The 22,134-nt window shown below is 37.5% G+C and overlaps 1 protein-coding gene across 2 annotated transcripts in view; it reads left to right on the forward strand.

Moving 5' to 3' along the window:
* The window catches only part of LOC124643997 (RNA-binding protein Musashi homolog 2), a 117,746-nt gene extending 96,773 nt beyond the window's left edge, over positions 1-20,973 (forward strand). Inside the window, exons 2-4 of one of the 2 annotated variants that reach the window (XM_047183151.1) lie at positions 11,267-11,427; positions 12,370-12,596; positions 19,926-20,973. In XM_047183151.1, coding sequence (XP_047039107.1) covers positions 11,267-11,427; positions 12,370-12,596; positions 19,926-20,603 — 1,066 coding nt within the window. In that variant the 3' untranslated portion in view covers positions 20,604-20,973. The remainder of the gene's footprint in view (positions 1-11,266; positions 11,428-12,369; positions 12,597-19,925) is intronic. The other variant, XM_047183152.1, reaches the window with a different exon arrangement.
* Positions 20,974-22,134: the final 1,161 nt, after the last annotated feature.

Below are 22,134 nucleotides of genomic sequence, written 5' to 3' on the forward strand. Positions count from 1 at the left end.
TTCTTAAATGTGGATAGATACCTAATACCTGCTATCATACATTCTGATGAAAGACGGACAATTTTTTTTTCATTATGTCACTGACAAGAGAAAATCTATCATTAGGCTTCCATTAAAACTTAACACGGATTGAGTGTATTTTTCACCACGTAGTCATTTCCTCGCTTTGCTACAATTCCTTTTTTGCTGTGTAACCTAGAAATACAGAAAAAAAGCGGACACGAACGAGAATCTCGGGAAATGGGATACAATTTCCCATCAGTGTCCGCGCGGCAGGAGGGAACTTCCCATAGCTCGTTACTGGTGCCAACTTTTTATAAAACCTACTTTTTTTTCTTCTCACTTCATTAGTCTATTGGCAACATCAATACCAACTTCCTTTTATCATCGCCCAACTGTCAAATGAACTTTATTTCAAAGCTGTAAGGTTGATGTTCCTGTGAAATTGGTTTTGACAGCTGCATGTATAACTTTGTAGAAACGTCAAAGTGATGTGGCATTTTTTTCTGTTGTAAAATGACAAAATCACGGTGATTCGGTTGCAATGAAATTAAGCTGGATAGTAGGATGGAACTTTTTTTGTTAGTTTCAAAGTAATGACTGGCGAGTATCTAAAATGGAATCCGCTAAGAACAAAATGGCGAAGGTTTTTTTCTATTTTACTGAAAGCTGGTGAGATAGTGGACGCAATTTCGTTCCCAATTCTGTTTTTTTGCTTGTTTCACATTTATCAGGCAGAGTGGTGTGTACCTACAGGCATTTGTACTTACTTGTCGGTCGGAAACTTTTTATGTCTGGCCAGACTTTCCCAGAGGACGTTCTATTTTTTTGATTCATTAATCACACACTACCTATGTACTTGTGACAAATACTTAAAGTATAGCAAACTACTTAACGACAGTTAACCTTACTTTATAAAACCTATTCAAGACAAAAATTGCAAACAAATTGAAAATAAATATAAACAACAAAATTTTAGTAAAAAAATTGTTCAGGTTCCTTACCACAGCTAGTAAGCGCTCATTTAACTTTCTAAACAAGTATTTTAAATTTATTTATCTAATTTTTGCTTGTATAGCATTCCAGCGCCGCAGTAACTCTCCCGTGTCACCGTTAAAAGTTAAATAAAATACGTTGCAAAATACCTACCAACATACAAAATAACACATCATACACAGCTACATGCCTACCATTCCCCGATATCAAAAGAAGCAGTTGTTACCTCGCTCCTCACGAGACGTGAAGTAGTAATGTAATATGTTGCCTACAAAGGAACATAAGGGATATCGGGGCTTTGCCCCCGAATGAAAAACAGGCTTACGTGCGCGTGTTCGACTATCCTTTGACAATTTTTCGAGGATTTTCTAAAAAGAAGTTTTTTGCGGACGGTGTAGATAAATGGAATGAATGTTTAGTACATTTGTTTAATGTTTTTACCTACCTAGGCTATTATCATTGTATACCTAGGCTTTTTCCTATTATTTTAGGGTAGGCTTTAACCAGCTTTGTACCTATCAGTTTAAATATAGTTTTTGTCAATAATATCAATTATGCTAAATATTAATCACGCCTATCTGCTTTACTTATCTTATAAAAAGCTATTTGTTAAAAAAAATAACCCTATATCTATTTAGGCAGATCTATACATAGATAAGTCAATGCAAGGAGAAAAGAAAACAACATAAAATATTTTCAAATTATGTATTTAACAACTGAAGTTTACATTTGTATGTAATAAAAACTAAAACCATATATTTTTTTAAATCGCGTATAATTTCCTCCTCACCCACGACATAACATTATTTATAAAAAAATAATTGACAATATATATCGCCCCGTCCTAAGATGCTACGCCAATGCTACGCAGCCGGGCTACGTAGGCCAATCGTAACCGAATCGCCTACGTAGCCTAACTACGGTGTAGATGCTACGCGGCTACGATATTTTACTACGCTATATGCTATTTCCTTGATAATGTAGTCAAATCATAATATCTAATAGGTAAAACCCAAAAAAAAAATGCGAATTGCTATAGTAATAGTCATTATTCGTTGGTATAGCTTTTTATCTACAGTTCGACCTGTTGTACCTATTTTATTTCGTATTTATTTTGCCAATTATGTATTAAGTACTTTTAGCTATTATATTTACTACAGAAACAGACAAATTTAACCACCTATATTTTTCATAAATTTACTAAATGGCTTAAAGTTGAAAATAAATGTCAACAAATCAATCGACATATTAACATATCATGCATTAATTAATAATACCTACAGGTGAAATTAATTCGTTCTGCCCTAGACATGGTGTTAAATATGACCTATATACTAAATCTACACTGGGCACTATCCTAATATAACCTATACACTACCACATAGAGCAACGCCCAAGGTGCGGCAACTATTGCCCATAAACACCGAATACTGTGGCAATGCTCCCCGTCGCTTAAGAGTGCTATGGCAACGCCCTTGCTCACTTCTAAGACAACCCACTACTTTAGATATAGTATTACTTAAGAAAACTTACTTATAAACACTTTAAACGTACAAAAAATAATATTAAAACAAAAGACAAAAAATATAATCGATTAAAAACATTAACAGAAAAAAATCGACTAAAACAACACACGAAATCGATCGCTCTACAAACAACCCTAAAGCTGTCAAGTGATCAATTATTCTATTCCATTTGAAGTGCTAATAATTTAGCGTGCTATCTAAATAGAAAACTGTTATATTAATGTAAAGTTAAATAAAATATGTACAGTGCAATAAAAGGCTATGTCTAAAGCTCCGTTGCCACCCGCCGTCTCATGGCGTCATCGCGCCATGACAACGCCTCGCCGTCACTCCGGCGAGCTGTCCAACGCCAAACCTATAAAACTACGCCTAAAATGAGGACATAAAACAATAATTATTTGAGTCTTACGCCGCCAGGGCAAAGACCTCACCCCCACCTCCTCGCACCCCGCTGTTTGTGCTGAAGTAATATAGTGCTCGCGCTTAACTACCGCAAATAAAAAGCTTTTCTAATTAATTAAATAAAGGCTCCTTCGCGAAAATCTGGGAAATTGCTAAGGAAAATAGTTCTTGTTGGAATATAATTAATGTATCTTCATGCTGCGTCTCTCACGGGCTGGGCAGAGGTCCATATTGTGGGCTTCTTTGAAACTTCACCCTCGCGCCACCGACGGAGCTAAGACCCTTTCAAATCAATGAAATGAAAACAGTAATAAAATCTAAAGATATACACGTCAGCGTTACAATAATAGCTTAAACACAACATATATAAGATACATTTTCCCCTAAAATGGAATAGAACACGATTCGCGAGTAGAAAATGGCCGGAGTATCAGATGCAGCGAAAAAATGTGGCACGCATGCGCAGAGCGCCGCTCGATATATGCACCCTCCGGTGATCATGTGTTGAACCACTGTCGTCTCGGCAGCAGCATGCAGGGCTCCGGCACACTCACACTACACCACGAACACACTGAACACGATACAGATAATCAGAACTACTGTACAGCTGCTTCCTCGTGTCTTGTCAACTATAACCTGCAAGAGAGTCGTTAGTACAGAGTATATACAGAACAGAGAACAGCGCTGGTCTTCCGTGATGAGGGTGCGACGCCACGGCCCGCTTGTCCGGACGCAGCAGTAACTGTGGCAACACGTACTGCTGTGACAGGACAATATGGTCGTGACGCGCGAGTCGGGCGGCGGCGCGCGGCCGAGTGAGCGGCGTGCCAGCCGCGCCGCCGCGCCCCTCCGCCCGCCGCCCCGCGCACGCGCCAACACCCCCCGCGGCCGCTACGACACCCTCAATGAACGCCCACAATCAACTATCGATTTTCCAGTAAAAAAAATGGTTTAATTCATCAGCACGCATCTTTGGGGTTGTCTATGTTTCTTTTTGGTGGCTTTCGAATTTCGAAGATTTTTAGTCGATTTTTTGGTCGCATCACTTGAACACACGTTAATGGCTGTCAAAGTCGAAACAAGCGTCCGCCATATTTGATTCACACATAGGATTTGTCTAATCTTCTGCATCATTTAGTTATTGGCAATCTTCATATCTTCTGAATAAAAGCAGAGCATTTTCCTGAATAGGAAATTCTTTATGTAAATGTGACCTGAGAATTCTCTCGGCGAGCTGAACAAAGCGCCCCTCGCTGCTAGAATATCGGTCATTGCTACTAGCATTTCATATCTTCTATTTCAAGAAAGCATTGTGTCTAAAATACAGAGCTTCTATTATAAAATGAAAGCTCACATCGTATTTTTACTACTTTACTCTGAATTTTCAACTGAAACTCTGAAAGTAATATTATAATAGCTTTTAATTTTATGAATTTTCAGAATTAAGAGCAGATATTTTCAATTGCTGTTGTCGCACATTTTAACCGATTTCCCAGAAAGGAAAAAGTTCTCAATACGTCGGAATCTTTTTTTATGTTACCTTTGGAACATTATCAAATCAATTTTACTCAAAATAATACTCTCTCGTGTCTACGTTACAAGAAAAACACTATAAATAATATCCACATCATTTGGTTCGCGATATTCGTCACCGTTGTACCGAATAGGACATTGTTTTCGTCCCACACAGTCGGAAGAGGCCGACAGCGGGAAGTAGGTTATTGGGGGGCTCGCCGTTGTCCTGGCAACCGTCTCACACGTACTGAAACACTTGATGTTCTGATTCCTATTTATCAAGCTGAATTTTCATCTGATTTTCATACATTATTATGGCAATTATCGTTCTACATCTGTAGGTACTAATATAATGAAGAGGAGAATTGTTTGTTTGTACTCCGTGTAAAGGCTCCGAAACTACTGAACCGAATTGAAAAATTCTTTCAAGGAAAGCTCCACTCTTCCCGAGTAAGATAGGCTATATTATGTCCCGATACGGATAGTAGTTCCTATCGGACGCGGAGGAAACTTTGGAAAATGGCTAGTGAGTGTATAATACTTAGTTACAAAACCTAATAAATAGAAACAATGAGCAGCATTTGATTCATCTACAGTTCACATGAAGGTCCCCTGAGAACTAGCAATTTAGTTCAACTATTCAACGCCCTTACACACCCACATCTTGAAAACAACTTCGAAGAAATGAAAGTTGCGGGCGTCACTGAAAGACGTCAGCCAAAATCTTGCAAGACTTTTATTCAGAGTAATATTGAAGATATGCATCTTCAGCATAGGAACGGAATTTCACCGGAGAATATTTTCAAAATTATTACTAGTAAGAAGTTATTTAAATAATTTCTTGTCTTCGTATTACAGCACTTTTTTTCGGCAGCGGTTATTTTAATAACGTCTCTTAGACTTTGCGCACTTTTATTACTTTTGCGCACTCGGATAGATAGCCTTTCTTAGTAAATAGCCTATCTATCACTGAAGGAATTTCCCAAATCGGTCCAGTAATTCTAAAATTAGAGCATACGAACAAAATCTTCATCTTTATGATATTTGAAGACATATACTATAGAGGATTTGCATTTCTCAGAAGTATCTAGTTGTAATAGAAAAAAACTGAAAGAAAAGAAAAGCTTACAAATAATAATGTCAAAAATCTTTGAAACTTGTTATGAAAGCTCGTGCATAAAATCCTCGCATTATTATGTGAGAACACGAGCTCGCTCGCTTGACCTGCTGCGCAGACGAGCATAATTTAATACTCCTACACATACATTGTATGTCAACTACGTGCATATATTTACAATATTATGTGTGTTAAGAGTTAAGACATTGTTCAAGCTGTTAGGAAAATATCTAAATGAAGACCACCGAAGAATTAAATGCCCGGTTCCTACAAAAAGTCATTTTTGGGCAAGCTCACGTGGGTTCGTACAATAAATAAACGTCAAAGTTACCGTCCGTAATCAAAACGATTCGTTTCTCGTTTATAGGAAGTGGTCATTAAAAGGACAATAAGTTGGCACCTTCAAAGAAATAAATCCGGAAAGGTTCCTTACTATTATAATACTTTGAAGAAAACTGCGAGCCAAACGAACCTTAAGATTACAAGCAGGTAAAAGACCTGAAGTCCTCAAGTTTTAGAACCTTAAAGACAGCCTACTTACCTTTAAAACCCCGATTAATACCAAACCCTAGTTCAGTCTAGTGGTTCTTCAAGAGTCCCTACCGTATGTCTAACGGTTTTCTCTAGGTAACTTAGGTAGGCCTTTGAAGACACAAACGGGGCTTAATCTTTAAACCTGTCAGATAACGTCATCCAACCGTATATAAAGATACCTCTTATCTAGGCCTTTTGGCTATTAGGATCTTATAGGTACTAGCTTTCATGAGCAGTTTCACCCGCATCCACTGAGGCCCACTCTAGTCGCCTGGATAAGTAGCCTATAACTTTTCCTCGATAAATGGGCTATCCAATATTGAATGATTTTTAAGTTCGGATCTATCCAATAGTTTGTGAGAATAGCAGCCAAGAGTGGTAAAATATTGCTTAAAAACCCAAAAAAAACGGCTTCAATAATACCCTAAATCCTTTTCCTGAATCTGAAAAATACTACGCTGAAAACCGGTTCACCAAAACGTGAGATCATAGCGCACTAACATACATACTGGTCAAACTGAGGACCTCTTATTTTCGAGATCGGTTAAAAATCGTACCTATTAGTAACTGACCGTAACTGAATCGTACCTGTTTACTCACCTTATTCCAATAGACGAGGTAAGACATTCTACAAAACTTCTCTTATTTTAAATCATACAAATCAGAATATAGCACACATGAGTAATATATTTTCGTGTTGCCAAACCAGTGTGCCTGTTTAGCTCAGTTTCGCGCCCATCCCTCGCTGTGACGTAGCGGGGTCAATGACCGGAGGGTAGCAGGACAACAGATGAACGAGGGATAACTCTTCATTATTTGGACGTAGTTATGCAGAAACGTTCCAACCCACAAGTCACCCGAAATCGAGTTATTGTGATTGAACAGCCTAAAATTTAGCATATGGTTATCTAAACTCAATATAATTCAACAATAAAACCTCTAGTACCTTTACTAGTTAGAATAAAAAAGAATACAACTGAAACGCGTAAATGCTTATATCTCAAATTCAAGTTTAATTTGAGATATAAGCATTTACGCGTACAGTGGGTTGGAACGTTTCTGCATAACTACGTCCATTTTAAAATGTAAGAATTATGACGTTGTGACTGTTTGTTTTGTATGTAGTTTGTATCGATCTGTGAGGATATAATTTTACTTATATAGGTTGATGCTATATTGTTTGACACTCGTATGGTGAAGGCACATCAGAGCTAAATAACTTAACGAATACGTGTATGTCTTTCATGAAATCTTACGAAATCTCTCATATTCTTATGAAATGCGCTCGCAGCGAATCGGTCGAATCGACCGGATGAGTCTGAATGTGGCAGAACCGCAGAAAAGCCGGTTGAATTCGGATGATCTCATCAGATTTAAGTAGCGTTTAGGTGTAAGGGAAATAGAAATGATTTCTTCGGTGCTTTCTGCTAGCATAGATAGGCGTTCACTATTCGCATATAATTTCTGGTAATACGCCTCAAAACCGAAAAAATGCGCTTAACTAAGTATCCAAAGATTTCCACATATGAGATGAAAGCAAAAACGCCCACCCTTCACCACTTCCGACGTATTTTAGCTGTAAGAACCGCCGAAACAAACTCCCCAGCAACACAAATATCTTATGTTCTTAAGCGCAGAACTTCTTACACTAGTTACCAAGTTTAATACCCAGGCATAACTAATTAAATAAGCCTGGATTACTTCGCAGAAACAGATATTAATACTAAAGACATTTTAATAGCACAAGTTCCGCGGTTTCTGCACAACTTTCCGTACAAGAAAAGTGATAAAAACTTGAAAAAGTAGTTCGTATTTTTGTATGTCAACTTTTGGAGTCGTAAGCTCGTATTTCCATTGAATAAAATGTCAGGTTGCTTATTTCCAGTCACCTATTACGATTAAGAAGGCAAATAAGTCCTCTTTTGGTATTTATTTTGCAAAAAATATATCAAATCAGATAAAAAAGTAACGGTTAAAGTTTTTGCCGCCATTAAAATCGTTATTATTTAAAGCGAATAAACTCTAGTGATGTCATGTTACTATTCGACTAAAGTACTAAACTATATTTTTTGTCTGCCTTTAGGATGTAACCAATTACGTTTCAATTATTGTACCTTTATTTAATACAAAAATAACAAACATCCTAGTTGGTTATAAATACATACTACACTTAAAATAAAATACAGCGTTTTTCAACGATATTGTAATATATTTGGCATAGGCAATTCGAACACATGATAAAAACGCTAGCAATATAGAGATTTTAAACATTTTCCATTGTGTAAATGACTTATTCAGCCCCACCATCGACAGCTCGTAACAAACGGGCAGCCGCTTCGCCTCTGACCCGAGAGGAAATTAAAGAAACTATTTGTCACGGCTGACCATGGAGAACAAAATGACTAGTGGAGGTGCCATTACCAAAAGTCACCTAAGAAGTAGCGCAACAACGTGCGTGCAACGTTTTTCTTAACCATTAAAAGCCTTCTTTGGACCAGATCATTTTTTGTAAAATCAAAAATCGTTGACAGATGTCTCAAAAAACCCGAACGCCTCGTTAGTTCGTAACTGATCGTTTTGGACATGACCACCATACCTATTTGACATAAAAGAATGTGCCTGACCTACCTGCATTATGGCATCTCCGCTCATCTTTCCTAACTCCGAGGGGCTGACCTTTTTTCTCACTTTACGGTGTCTTAATTTATCGCAACTTCATTCATTGCGATAAAACGTTGCGTCATTGTGTAGTGGGGGCACAAGTACATGGCAGTTTCTTATGGTTGAATGACATTGCTATTCACACTTTGAGATTAGAAAATGAATTTTTTAATGCAATACGTTTAGATTGCATACTTTATTGCTACTTTAAAGTAGATGAGAGGGCTCGTAGCTAAGTCAAAGCCTCACGGTTCGATCGATTTTAAGCAAAGATTGGCGCGGTTGGACCGTGGATGGGTCGGAAGGCACGATCAATTGCTGGGTATCTGCTGTCATTTGAACATCTTTGGCAGTCGTTAGGGGTCTTAGCCAAGAAGTATCGGGTTACCTGATAACTGGTAACTGAGCTAAAGAAGGTCAGATAGGCAGTCAAAAACTGTAAAACACGGGTACTCTGCAGCATCCGTTTAGACTAAAAGCTGACCCCAACATATTATGTATAAGTACACAGTGGCGAAAAGGCCAGGCATTATGATGATAGCTTTAGATTGCAGTCCTATCTTTAATTTCCTAACCGGAAAAAAGTTCCTTTAAATTCCCTAACAGCTGTTTGAACATACAATAATTAACAATTTACTTAACGGGCCCGCTCCTTGTACTACATAATGAGACAACTTCCCGCTAATGGAAAACGCTCGCAAAATAAATCACAAACATGAAATATGTATTTTTAACGACTGTTATTTGTGTGTGACATTTTTTATAGAACACAATAGATATCTCGAGTACAATTCTAACAAGAATAGTGTGAGGCTGTAACGATGGACCCCACATCATCTTCAGACGAGATAAATTGCGCTCCTCTCTGATTTATAGTTGGACAAGGGAATTCCTGAAAAGATCCCTCGGAAAGCGAGCATCTATCAAAGTTGGTGAACAGGATTACACTTTGTAATAATTTCTTAATTTGTTTAAAGGGCTTTACAAGTTCTGGGTGCAGATGTATTTTTTTGTATAAAAATTGTTTGCGTTAAGTTTAATCTGCTGTCAGTGATGAGGAAAAAATATATTTATGGCAATTTAAAGTTCGAATTATTCTCCAAAAATATTGTTACAATAAAATCCGTCCAATCCTTGATTCAATAATACCACAGTTTACTCAAACATAGAATCAAAATCAGTATTATCAGCAGTGTCCGTTTGTCACCACTGGCCCACAGGCTCCCACCACACCCTTCAACCAGAAGCGAGATACCAATACGCCCCGCGGGTATGCCCGACAGTAATACGTATATTGGTCCAAGAGAGAAACAGAGACGCAGCACCCAAGTTAGAAAGAGATATGTCGAGATGAAATGCGCAACTCGTAGGAGGGTAATTTCTGTGGACCAGCTGTACGGATAAGTTCATTTTCAATAAAATAAAAGCTTTTCCGGCGCCGCTTTTCTATTACACTCGTTCGTGTAGAATTTTAAAGGAATATAATGTTTCTTTTAAAAGTTGTTTGTATATTATCTGGTTTTAGTACTGAGACTGCAGGAAGCTTCTTTATTATTTTTTTTTACTTCTTAGCTATTGATGGAAGGGGTGGGTCCATTAATAAGATTAATAAACTAACTCCTACAAAGCTCCCTTATAACAAACCCCTGAGAGTTGTATCACTTTATTTTATTCTTAATGCAAGTAGTAAACAGTTTTTGCGATCGTCACTATAGATTATGACTTATTCAACTATAAATAAAAGCTTCATTTAAATTTTCGAGTTAAAATTGAAGGTAGTCAAATATATCTGATACCATTTCATTTGTGATGTTACAGATTTATCTCGAGCGCGGCGTCACATATCAAATTCGTGTACTGTTTCATCCAATATGCAAATATTTACGTCCCCTGAGAAGCTTCAGGAGATTCTAAATTTCCCGAACGTCGTGGATGTCACGACTCATGATATTAAAGACTTTATGGAAGCGAGAATAAAATTAAATTCTGTATTACCTGCTCAGTTATTTACGCGGGTCACAAGACTTCAAAAGTCACATTTGCTTCAACATGGTGAAACGTAAATGTTTACGTTCTATTGCTTACTTTTTTAACTGTCATTTGTGACATAACGTATTGTTTTAAAATGAAATGTCAATCACCATAAACATTTTAAACCGAAAAGCGACCTCCATCGTTTATTTTAATGTATAATTTGAATAAAATATCGCCACAATAATAAATGTACGCGCCGTGTGAAATGTAAGTTAATGATACACTAATTATTATGTGTACGCTTCAATTATATTCCAATGTCATCGGAGATAATTTATTTTAAACTTAATCATAGCCAAATCATTGGCGGGAAATTCGGCTGAATGTAAACAGATAGTGTTTTGTTTTTTTTCTCTCTGCCACAAAGTGAAAGCGTCGGTGGACCGAATCGTGATTCGGCCATCGATATTTACGTAAATAATTTAGTTGATAGTCGCGAACAGTTGTGTGCGGTAGTGACAATGATGGGGTTATATTCTAGCGGGGCGCTGGGAGGTGTGGAGGTGCTGGACGGCGGGCTGGTGGGCGGCGAGCTGACGGCCCACGTGCTGAGCGCGCAGGCGGCCGCGCACGCCGCCGCCACGGCCGCCGCGGCCGCGCACCAGCAGCACCAACAACAGCAGATAGCTGTGCAGCAAATCAGTGAGTACCGACTTTGATTACACCTTGACATTCCCCCACACCATATCATGCACCTTCATGGTCTTACCAAAGAGTGTTGCTCATGTAACTGGGTTGAAAAGGGCAGACAGTCAGACACTCCATGAGGCACACTGGTACTCGGCTGCATCTAATTAGACTGGAAGCTGATCCCGACACAGTTGGGAAAAGGCTAGCCAGACGATGACAGTATACCTATGTAAAACAATAGAAAAAACAAAAGACAATCATCTTGTCTTCTTGAAAAATCTATCTTCATAGTGTGTATTGTGGAACTAATTCAAGCTTTCTTGACAATGGTATGCTGTTAAGACTTTAGCTGTAGTTGTTGGCATCATTTTTGATGTTCAACAGTGCAGAAGTTTATGGTAAATCTATGACAAAACATTGGTAACATGTTCTGCTAAAAAAATTATTATATATTATATGATATCCTTATATGATTTACTTTGAGAGTCTCATGATAATATTATCATTTTTCTGTAGTTTATTCTAGTTTAAAGTTGTCTATTTATATTGAAAGAGTTTCAAAGGACTTTAAAGTAAAAACAAACATATAGGTATATACTTACTAGACTTTGTTTGCAAAAGTTATTTATCTCTCTGACAATATTTAATCTGCTTATTTAAATCTTCTACTTTTTAACATAACTGTGTTTGTATTTACGGACAAATAAACATCATGTTAGAATTTCTGTCAACATTTATTCAAATTGCACCTGTTTTATATGGTTTTAGTTTTCAATTTATAAAATTACTTGTTTTCTTAAATCAGCACTAAGATTATATAGCTGCTATGATTATGATCCCTGCTTAGATAATACTATCAAAGTCCCCAATATTAACTCTAAAATTATTGAATATTTTGACTTACAATGCCATCACACACAACGGCAACTGAAAACATCACAACATTGACCCCAGATCCCTATTTTCCAACAGAAACTTCCCCCTCGTCCGGGCGTTCGACCCCGGTAACAACCACTGCTAACGGTACAGCGCCCACAGCGACGGGCACCACCTCACCGTCACCCAGCAAGCTGTTTGTCGGTGGCCTCAGCTGGCAGACCAGCTCGGAGAAGCTTAGAGAATACTTTGCCATGTTTGGGCCGGTTACAGACGTACTGATCATGAAGGATCCTGTTACTCAGGTAAGGAGGAATGCTGATGTAGTATTTTTGAATTGATGTTATGCAAAATTTGAGTTGTTGATGGATATTGAGTAAATTGTTCAGTTTTGTGTCATTGGAAATCATGTTTAGGGAATTTGTGTTTGAAGAATTGATTTGTGCTATTTGAAGATGGCAATACCTTGCTTTTTGTTGGTATTGCAATTTCATAAAAAGTAAGCTTTTATTACTTTAACTTTGGAATAAAGTATGAGGACAACTAATACTTACTAGTAAGAGTCATATCAACTTAAAGATTATGTGTTTAAATGCACTGCAATTCTATTTCTGTCTAAATTCACAGCCAACAATCAACAGGCAACAATTTAATTTTGCATAACATCTAAGTACCAGATTTTATTTAAAACTTTTATTATTCCAGTAGATAAGATTAAGATGTCTTAGCAACATGCCAAACAATAACTTACTATATTAGTATGTATTATATTATTGAATACAAGTTTTAACTTATGTGAATATCTTCCTATCTAACACAAAATTATTCATAATTAAATATAGGTAAATATTTACAATTAAACATATGTGAATAAACCAAGTACTAAAAAGGATACTAGCCTAATGTATGATAAACCTGAGTGTTATATAGTTTTAATGGTGAAAGAGTATCACAGCATTTTCGGATTGCCGTCCCATCGGGTTATGAGAGTGAAGGAATAGGGAGTGCACCTGTGTCCAAGCAAATGCTCGTGCACTATAATAATTATGTCCTGCGTAGCTGGCTGATCTCCTTAAATGAGAACAGCCGCCGTGGCCGAAATCGGCTGTGGACGCCATTATTATTTTATTATCACAGCATTTCATTCCATCTTTTGTAAGTTTACTTGCCTACCAAGTTTTAGTATCAATCTTTACTCCTATTATATGAGAGGCTCTGCTATCAGCAATAGGCTCAAACTTCTTATTGAGTGACCTGCAGGTTTAATTACCTCAAATCCGCCTCTGACAATGTAACAACGACTGCTACTCAGTAGCGTTCAGGGACGCCTTAGGTATGTGTCCTTTGAGTCACAGGGTGTAGCACCAACAACTTCCAGACTCTGGGCTGCTTTCAAGTGTCTAAAACACACAGTTTTTTGTCTGACCTAAGAAAAACTCAGGACAAGTCATAATAAAGTTGTTTGTTCGCGATTTTAAGTTAGTTTTAATCTGATGATGATGATGATGTCCTCCTAGCCGATTATCGGCTCCGGCGGTTGTTCTCATTTAAGGAGATCAGCCAACTGCGCAGGACATAGAATAGTGCACGCACATTTGCTTGGACACAGCTGCACTCTCTTTTCCTTCAATCTCATAATCCGACCGATATTTACGTGCTCTCCAGACTGCAGGCTGCTTTGTGTATATTTCTAAAACCCACAAATCTATTTCGGCCCATCCCGGGAACCCGAATGGAACCCGAGACGAGACCTCGTGCTCAGCAGCCGCGCTTCCGACAGCTAGAACATCGAGGCAGTTTTAATCTATTGAGATGAGAACAGACCTGATTTCATTGTAAATTATAATCGCATGGTTCAATGACTGATTGACCGTGCTTGACGTGACGGCTTCTTGCGTAACTGTGACGATAACTTTCAAATTTTGCTTTAGTTTAGGTAAACTGTGTTAACTTCGCGAAGATATTGTTATCCCCTTAGTGACAAATATTTGTACAGAAATTGATAATCAGGCTTTTCAATGACCCTCTGCAAGGCACAGGCATCTTCTCACACAGAGAAAGAATGCGCGTTAATCACCACGCATACTCAAGGCGAGCGGGTGATTTCAGACTTCAATGTCCAGGTTTCCTAAAGATGTTTTCCTTCACCTTCACTCAGTCGCTGGTATCTAAGATACACTTAGAAAGAACTTACATAAAATATAACTTAGAAAAGTTACATCGGTTAGTTACTTGAAATCGAATCCGCACACTCGTACTTATGTGGCTAGTTCACCACAACTTTATTTGATGACTTGATCTATTTCAAATTCCTAATCTGGATTAAAATACAGTGAATAGTTAGCGAGTGTTTTCTTTGATGTAGCATAATGTTTATATTTAAATCACTTTTAACTGTGTAATATTCAGCAAAAAACGTTACTCAACTTTGCCATAGAAGTCGTTGTTTTATGACTAGTGAAACGAAGCTATGTTGTACAAAACTTGAACAAATATGTATACTTACTCTTACTAACTATTTTCCTGGCATGTTGCTAAGACTTAATATTTTACATTAGTCGATAACAATACCCTGAAAATACCCTATTTACAAACAAAACTAAATAAATTTTAATATCAGCAAATAATCTCATTACTGTACCTATTTTTTAAGTTTAAAAGTAATAAAATAGATGTTGCAATTATACTTGAAAAAAAAATGGTACAAGTTTCATTCACTAAGAAAAAATGCCGTAAGTCCATATCAAAAGTTATCGACCAATGTACCATAACAAAGCTAGCCTATAAGAATATAATGACGCAATTTTTTCAAGACAGCGGTAGGCAGAAGACGGAGCGAACTCGGTCAGTCTTAGTACGTTGTTTAGGTTGATTTGGACTAGGTAGAGTAGTAGGATTGTGTGCAAGATACACGCCATGTGCAAAAATACATTTTACCACCATGTTCTTCTACTAATATCCTGTAGTATACCTCAAAATATCTAGTACTATATTAATTATTTCCAAAAATGATCTTCTGCAACTAACACTTCCCGTTTCTCATGCTTATATCCCTTTTTTGTAATGTACAATATGGCCTGGCCTAAATCCCTTTTAACTTAGCTATCTATTTTACTAATTATTTCTAACATCCAGTCCTATTGATAAATTTAAAGTAATATGTAGAGTCTGAACACTATATTAACCTATGTTCCTTGCCAGTAGCGGCTTTAGGGTAGGGCGCGGTTGGGCGACGGCCCAGGGCGCCGGACATAAGGGGCGCCGCAGGCGCCCCCAACCAATCCTTGATCAGAATTTTACTCCTATTTTTGTTTTAAATTTCATCAAAGATCGCAGCTTACAAGAACTGTATCCAAATGTATGGCATCAGGGCCGCCTTAACCTATGGTGCAGGGTGTGCGAATAACCCGGGCGCCCGTGGGCTCAGGGGCGCCGCGGTACGCTCCTCGACCAAGAAATTTCAATTAAATTAATGTATTGTCATACAATGCCGGGCGCGTTAGATACACTACTTTTATGTCCCAAAACTGAAAAATTTTCGCGCTCGCTTCGCTCGCGGTTTCTTTACTTTACCCTTACATTTTTTTTCACATATAGCTACTTATAATTTAATGTCCCACTACACAAAAAAATTCGCGTTCCCTTCGCTCGCGGCTTCTTCACTTCACAGTCGCCTTTTATTATATATGTTAAGGACTTTTAGCGATCCAAATCTCAAAAAAGCTTTTTCGGGCTTGTTTCACTTTATAGTTGTTTTTATTTTTCAATTTTTTTTTGTCTACCCTAGCAAAAAGGTAGCGTCGTTTTTAAGTCCTTTTATTAATAAGAAAGTAACTTCTAGTTTCTATTTATGGTACTACTTTAAGTCCCAAAATTTTAATTATAGGCGCCAACACCAACAAAGAGTTATCTACGTTTGGGCTACATTTTAAGTCATTTTTGTTTTGAGTTCTAAAATATAACAAAAAAATTCGCGCTCGCTTCGCTCGCGCAATCAGAACCTGTGTCCCCGTGTTTTTGCATTCACCAACCAGCAATAACTTATGTACGATTGGGCTACATTTTACGTAATTTTTGCTTTGACTTGTTGACTATAAAAAAAATCGCGCTCGCTTCGCTCGCGCAATCGGTCACTACGTATGTCTCTGTTTTTCGAATGGGTTTGAATTGCAGTTGGGGGCGCCGTAGAAATCTCGTCCAGGGCGCTAGTAGAGTTAAAGCCGGCACTGTTCCTTGCCTATTAATATCACCCCAATGTATATTGATTAACCCTTTGATTAATAGTAACCTATCCCAATTTAGAATACTTTTAAAATCAATAATTACCTACCACTGGTTGAAATCATAATTCATCTAAACAGCTTTAAAGTTAAGCATATTTCTACTGAAACTTCAGCCTAATCTCCCTTTACCCCAGTATTTTTGCATATGGACCAAAATCTTGTGACATAGTTGGGCTATGGTTGATCCAAAGTAACCTAGGAAACACTAATCAAAGTATATCCATTTAATAACATAGACAAACCGGCATGCTAGTCTCACTAACATAGAATGTTAGGCCTAGACTATGAATTTGATAAAATACTCCTTCTAATGACTTCTGTTTTTGAATCTGGTAGTTCCCCTTCGGTCGGTGTTGCCATGCTTTTGATTGTTCTACTAATTTAGTTATTGTTGTATATGTATGTTTGATTTCGGTTTTGGTTTAGTTGGGCATATATCTATCTTAGTTATTTCCAAAATTATGTAACGTTTAGTGTATTATTACATTATTTTTGCTGCATTTAAATGTCTCCTATTCTTAAAGTTAATAATTAGTGAAAGTAAATAATAGGATATATTTTTTCTGCTGAATTCTAATTATTGTTTTGAATGTATTATTTTCTCTACATATATTTAATAGTTACCATCCTTTAAAGTTATAGTTTTTTAACATGGCAGCCCTGACTACACCCCCTTTAATTATCTGCAAAACCTATAAACTTCGATTTTCTACTAATTAATTAATAGTACTTAGCTAAGATCACAGAATAGATTGGAAATACTCTTTTTGGTAGAAAAAAGTAAATAGTAATTTTACACTGAGGTAACACTGAGATGCTCAGATGAATATGGTAGAATTTTGGTACACGTTGAGGGTAACATTGCTCGGTTAGACAGATTCGTGCTAATAATAAGAAATAGTTGTCTGTCAGTAATTTTATATAATTAGTATGTAATATTGTGGCCATTTTATCGCTTATTCTATTTAAATTTAATTTTTGAAAAATAAAGCATTGGGTGAAAGTTATATGGCTTGGTTTGACTTGCTTTAAAATAATGTTTTGAACATTCAACAGTAAAGGACTATTTATATTTTCATAGCTCACTAAACAATGATAAAGTTATTTTGAAATCATTGTATGTAATTTCATGAAGTTGTTATTTTTTTTTTATTCATCCATCAGCTATTAAAAGCTCTTTAAAATAATACTTGTGGGCTTTGATTGTTTCAAGTATTTTAGCATAAATGATTCATCATCCTGAGATGACATAGGATTTTTGCATATTGCATATTTGAAGCTATTTCACCATTTTTTCGACCATTAATTTGTTACATCTAAGACTCGGAAGAACACCTTTCTGCATCCGGATAAAAGTTATTACTGTAATGTTGTAATCAATTCTTTGGGAACCCAATGCTTTATTAGCCCATCATACACTTTATATTAAAGCTATATTCACGCCATAAAATGGTCACGTCTCCATCACTTACCCAACTAGAAGTACCACGTCGAGCATGAAGTACTTAGGCCGAACCTGTCTAGTGTACTATATAATACTAAGTATGTACCCGTTTGTACGACTGTCACTCGACTATAGCTCTTGTTTACCGGGGTATAGTATGCGGTTTGCTGTGTCGTGTCAGTGTGGGCGCGGAGATGTAGAATTTTTAATATATTTTTGGTTTTTTAATTGAGTTACTGTATTTTTGGTTTTGGTCTCTTCTAAGTAGCCAAAAGGTTTGATTCATCTTTGCGGGTCTGAAGTTGAAGCTAATTAGTTGCGCAGAAGGCAATATGTCTGTAAAAAGTATACAGTGTAATAAAACAGCTTTCCGAGTCTAGTAAGAATCAAATTAATCGTTTTATTTTTTATTTCTATTTAATACTGCTAGTCTAAGAACCTCTTACAGAAGAAAGAAATCGGTAAAGATTCCAAAAAATCTATCATTTTCGATATCCCACAGAAAAAGTATACTGGGATGATATTATTACTTAGAAAAATAACGGATGTATTATAAACATTATTATTTTAGTAAGATTCTAAAATAAATTGAATGATCAATAGATTAGAATGTCAAACTGGAAACAGATATTCGAATCACAATCCTGACATTGTTTAAGAGTTTGAGTAGCAAAACTCTGCGGAAATGCTTTAATTAAAATTGTACTGAAGTTTGTAATTCCACGGCCGAGTTGAGACAGCGGTGTAGCGAGTATCTTCGAAGAACAATAACTTACTGCGTTTTTGTTTTACTTTAAATTGTAAATTAGTTTTTTTTTTCTGGATATGTCGTATTTTGTACTTGAATTTAAACTAAAAAATGTGGATAGATAGATATTCTTTATTAGGTACACCAATTTTACAATTTTGATCTTAGTCTAGTTAAAGTAGGTAACAGAATGGGCGGTCTTATCGGTTATGAAAATTAATTAAATTACTGCTATTTCTCGCGGTGTAAAAAAATTACATTCTTCTTTGTAATATAACTATACCTAGATAGTTTTATTTTTTATGAGTCCCGTCAACCCCAGTTTTGTTTCATTAATTACAATACTAATATTATTCTTTTTTTATTCTCCAAAAAATTACTACATCTCCACGCCTAAATTAAGTGTTGACACTGACAGAATCTAACCTGTGATGCCTGTGTCAAGAGCGTATATAAACTGTAGAGTATTTTACTATGTTTTACATTTATTTATAGTCAGGTTGCCTTTATTAAAGTACTTGTCTATGGATTTAGAAATTATCTTTAACTCTTACTTAACGTGTAACTTAGATTTCATACAAAATAATATCTATACTAATATTATAAAGTTGAAGAGTTTGTTTGTTTGTTTGAACGCGCTAACCTCAGGAACTACTGGTCCGATTTGAACAATTCTTTCGGTGTTAGATAGCCCATTTATCGAGGAAGGCTATAGGCTACTTTTTATCCGGGTTCGTGCAGAGGTTCCCATGGGATGCGGGTGAAACCGCTGGCAGAAGCTAGTAATTTAATAATAGTAGCGTAAGTCTACTTACCTCTTTTGTGGTTGGTAAAAATATTACTAATTAATTTTTCGTTTTTTTTTGTTTGGTTGTATACGCTCTTGATGAAGTAAAATATTATAATGATATTAACAGTTGATGTTAAGTTTGTTTGAGAGTGTAGTTCTCGTTTCACTCGTAGGTATTATAGGTGTAAGTCACTAAAACTCCCTTATTCCTTACTGTATTAGTGGGGGGATAAACCTATGGTTACACCCGAAATATTTCACTTTTTATGGTCATTAAGGCTTTCAAGCATTAAGGTTTAAGTAAGGTTTATCTCCCCACTTCTTGATGTATAAGCTTCAGAGACAGCGAGTGACTTTGGCCGCGCGCAGAGATCGCGCGGCTTCGGCTTCATCACGTTCCAGGAGGCGTCGTCCGTGGACAAGGTGCTGGCCGTGCCCGTTCACACGCTGGACGGCAAGCGCATCGACCCCAAGCACGCCACGCCCAAGTCCGCCCCGAGACCCGCCAAGACCAAGAAGATCTTCGTCGGCGGCGTCGGCCAGGACACCTCGGCCGAAGAGGTCAGATCCTACTTCTCACAGTTCGGCCTCGTCGAGGACGCCGTCATGCTCATGGACCAGCAGACCAAGCGCCACCGCGGCTTCGGCTTCGTCACCTTCCACTCGGAGGAGGCGGTCGAACGCGTCTGCGACATACACTTCCACACCATCAAGAATAAGAAGGTGGAGTGCAAGCGCGCGCAGCCCAAGGAGGCCGTCGCCGCCGCTCCACTAGCGCTCGGCAAACGCCTCGTGCTGCGGCCGGGGCGCGGGCTGGTGTACGCGGGCGGCGTGGGCGGCGTGGGCGGCGTGGGCGCGGCGCACGCGTACCGGTACGCGCCGTACGCGCTGCCCGCCACGGGCGCCGCGGTGCTGGCGCCGCCGCAGCCCGCGCCCGCGCCCGCGCTGCCGCAGTTCGGCGCCGCCTACTCGCTGGCCGGCGTCGACATGTCGTCCTTCCAGGGCGTCGACTGGGGCGCCATGTACGGTCTGCCCATGTACATCTAGACGGTAACGAGCAATATTCACGTGAAAACCCCACCCGCCTACGAAGGTTAGGTTCTTAGCTCGGCTATTTTATTTCTTACGATAGAGTTCCTACGTACTATTTTTTTTTAATTAAGGTGTTTGTCTTGCCGCGTACTCGCAGTGGCCACAAGAGGGAATGATCAGTATTCGAACGTAGTTAAGTGTTTATTGGCTCATCAAACTTAGTGTAAGGCAGTTACAAGCAATACTTTGCCCGCTACGGGCGTCAAAGAGAACGCATTTCATTTTTTTTTTAATTAAAAAGTTAATTTATTAAGGCGATTCCCAACGGGTACGCTCGAAAATAGAAAATGGTCGGTCCCATGTTTATTAAGTATTGTTGGCGAGTCACTTGTGGCCTTACTACAAAAACTTAAACGCCTGTTTTACACTTGTCTAAAAAAAATGTGGCTGCAAAATGAACCATATGTCAACGTCATAATTTGACATTTTTTTAGACAAGGCTTAAACTGACGTTTAAAAGTTTTTGTGGTAAGACGGTTGATGTTTTATATTTAGTTTATCTAATGTGAGGGTATTTTGAGTTCGCAAGTGGCGAGTCACACAATACGAATAAAGATGACAACTTTTTTCAAAGGTTCGCGTCGTTGCGTGTCCCCTTAACTTTTAAATATTAAGGCGAAGATCTCAAATAATTTAGTTGCGATTAAAAAAAAATACTAATTTTTTTTCTTATATTTTGTCTTTGATATTTTGTAATTTAGTGGTAGAAATAGTGCACGTTTGTTTGGCAATACATTAACCTGATATTATTTATGATGACTCGACTGTATTTTTATGAATCTCATTCGCAGCTGTATTTTATTTAATGATAAACAGTATATAGGAGTTAATATATATACACTCGCGGTAATAATGACGCTGTGTGACTGCGCTTTTAATACTAGAAAATTACTATTAATAAAAAAAATTCGTAGAAACTTAAAAAATAAACTAAGAAAATTCTACCTATTGGATAACCATGTTTAAACAAAATAAATTAAATTATCTTTTATCTTTTAACCGCTCATTTCGCTAGATAACTCGCGTATATAGAAAAATTCTAAAGTATAATAATTAGGCTAAAGAATCTCAAAAGTATTAAATCTAAATTAAAAGAAATGGTAGGATATGTCAGTATTAACCAAACGGTGCCATTTCATTACGAACCTACGTTTGTGCCAAAGTTTGCTCAGTTTTATCATTTACTTGCATAAAATTAGATTTCAAAATTTTACACCCGTAGACAATTTTTTTTTTATAAATTTCGTAAAAAGCCCTTCTTCATATAAAAAGTTGTAGCTGAACGTTGATCGATGAGCCAGTTTTACCCTAGTTTGGGAAGTTGTGGGCTGGTCCCAAGCGCTCCGTCACACGGCGTCGGCCGCTCTGCTCACGACATTTACATATCTGACGAGCGGAAAGCAATCTCATTCTACAATAGTATTATATATTGACATACGTAGTTATAGTACTTGTGGTGATGGTGTCTTTTGAGTTCTCTGTATCT

Source organism: Helicoverpa zea, chromosome 29 (genome assembly GCF_022581195.2).
Source record: "Helicoverpa zea isolate HzStark_Cry1AcR chromosome 29, ilHelZeax1.1, whole genome shotgun sequence".
Lineage (NCBI taxonomy): Eukaryota > Metazoa > Arthropoda > Insecta > Lepidoptera > Noctuidae > Helicoverpa > Helicoverpa zea.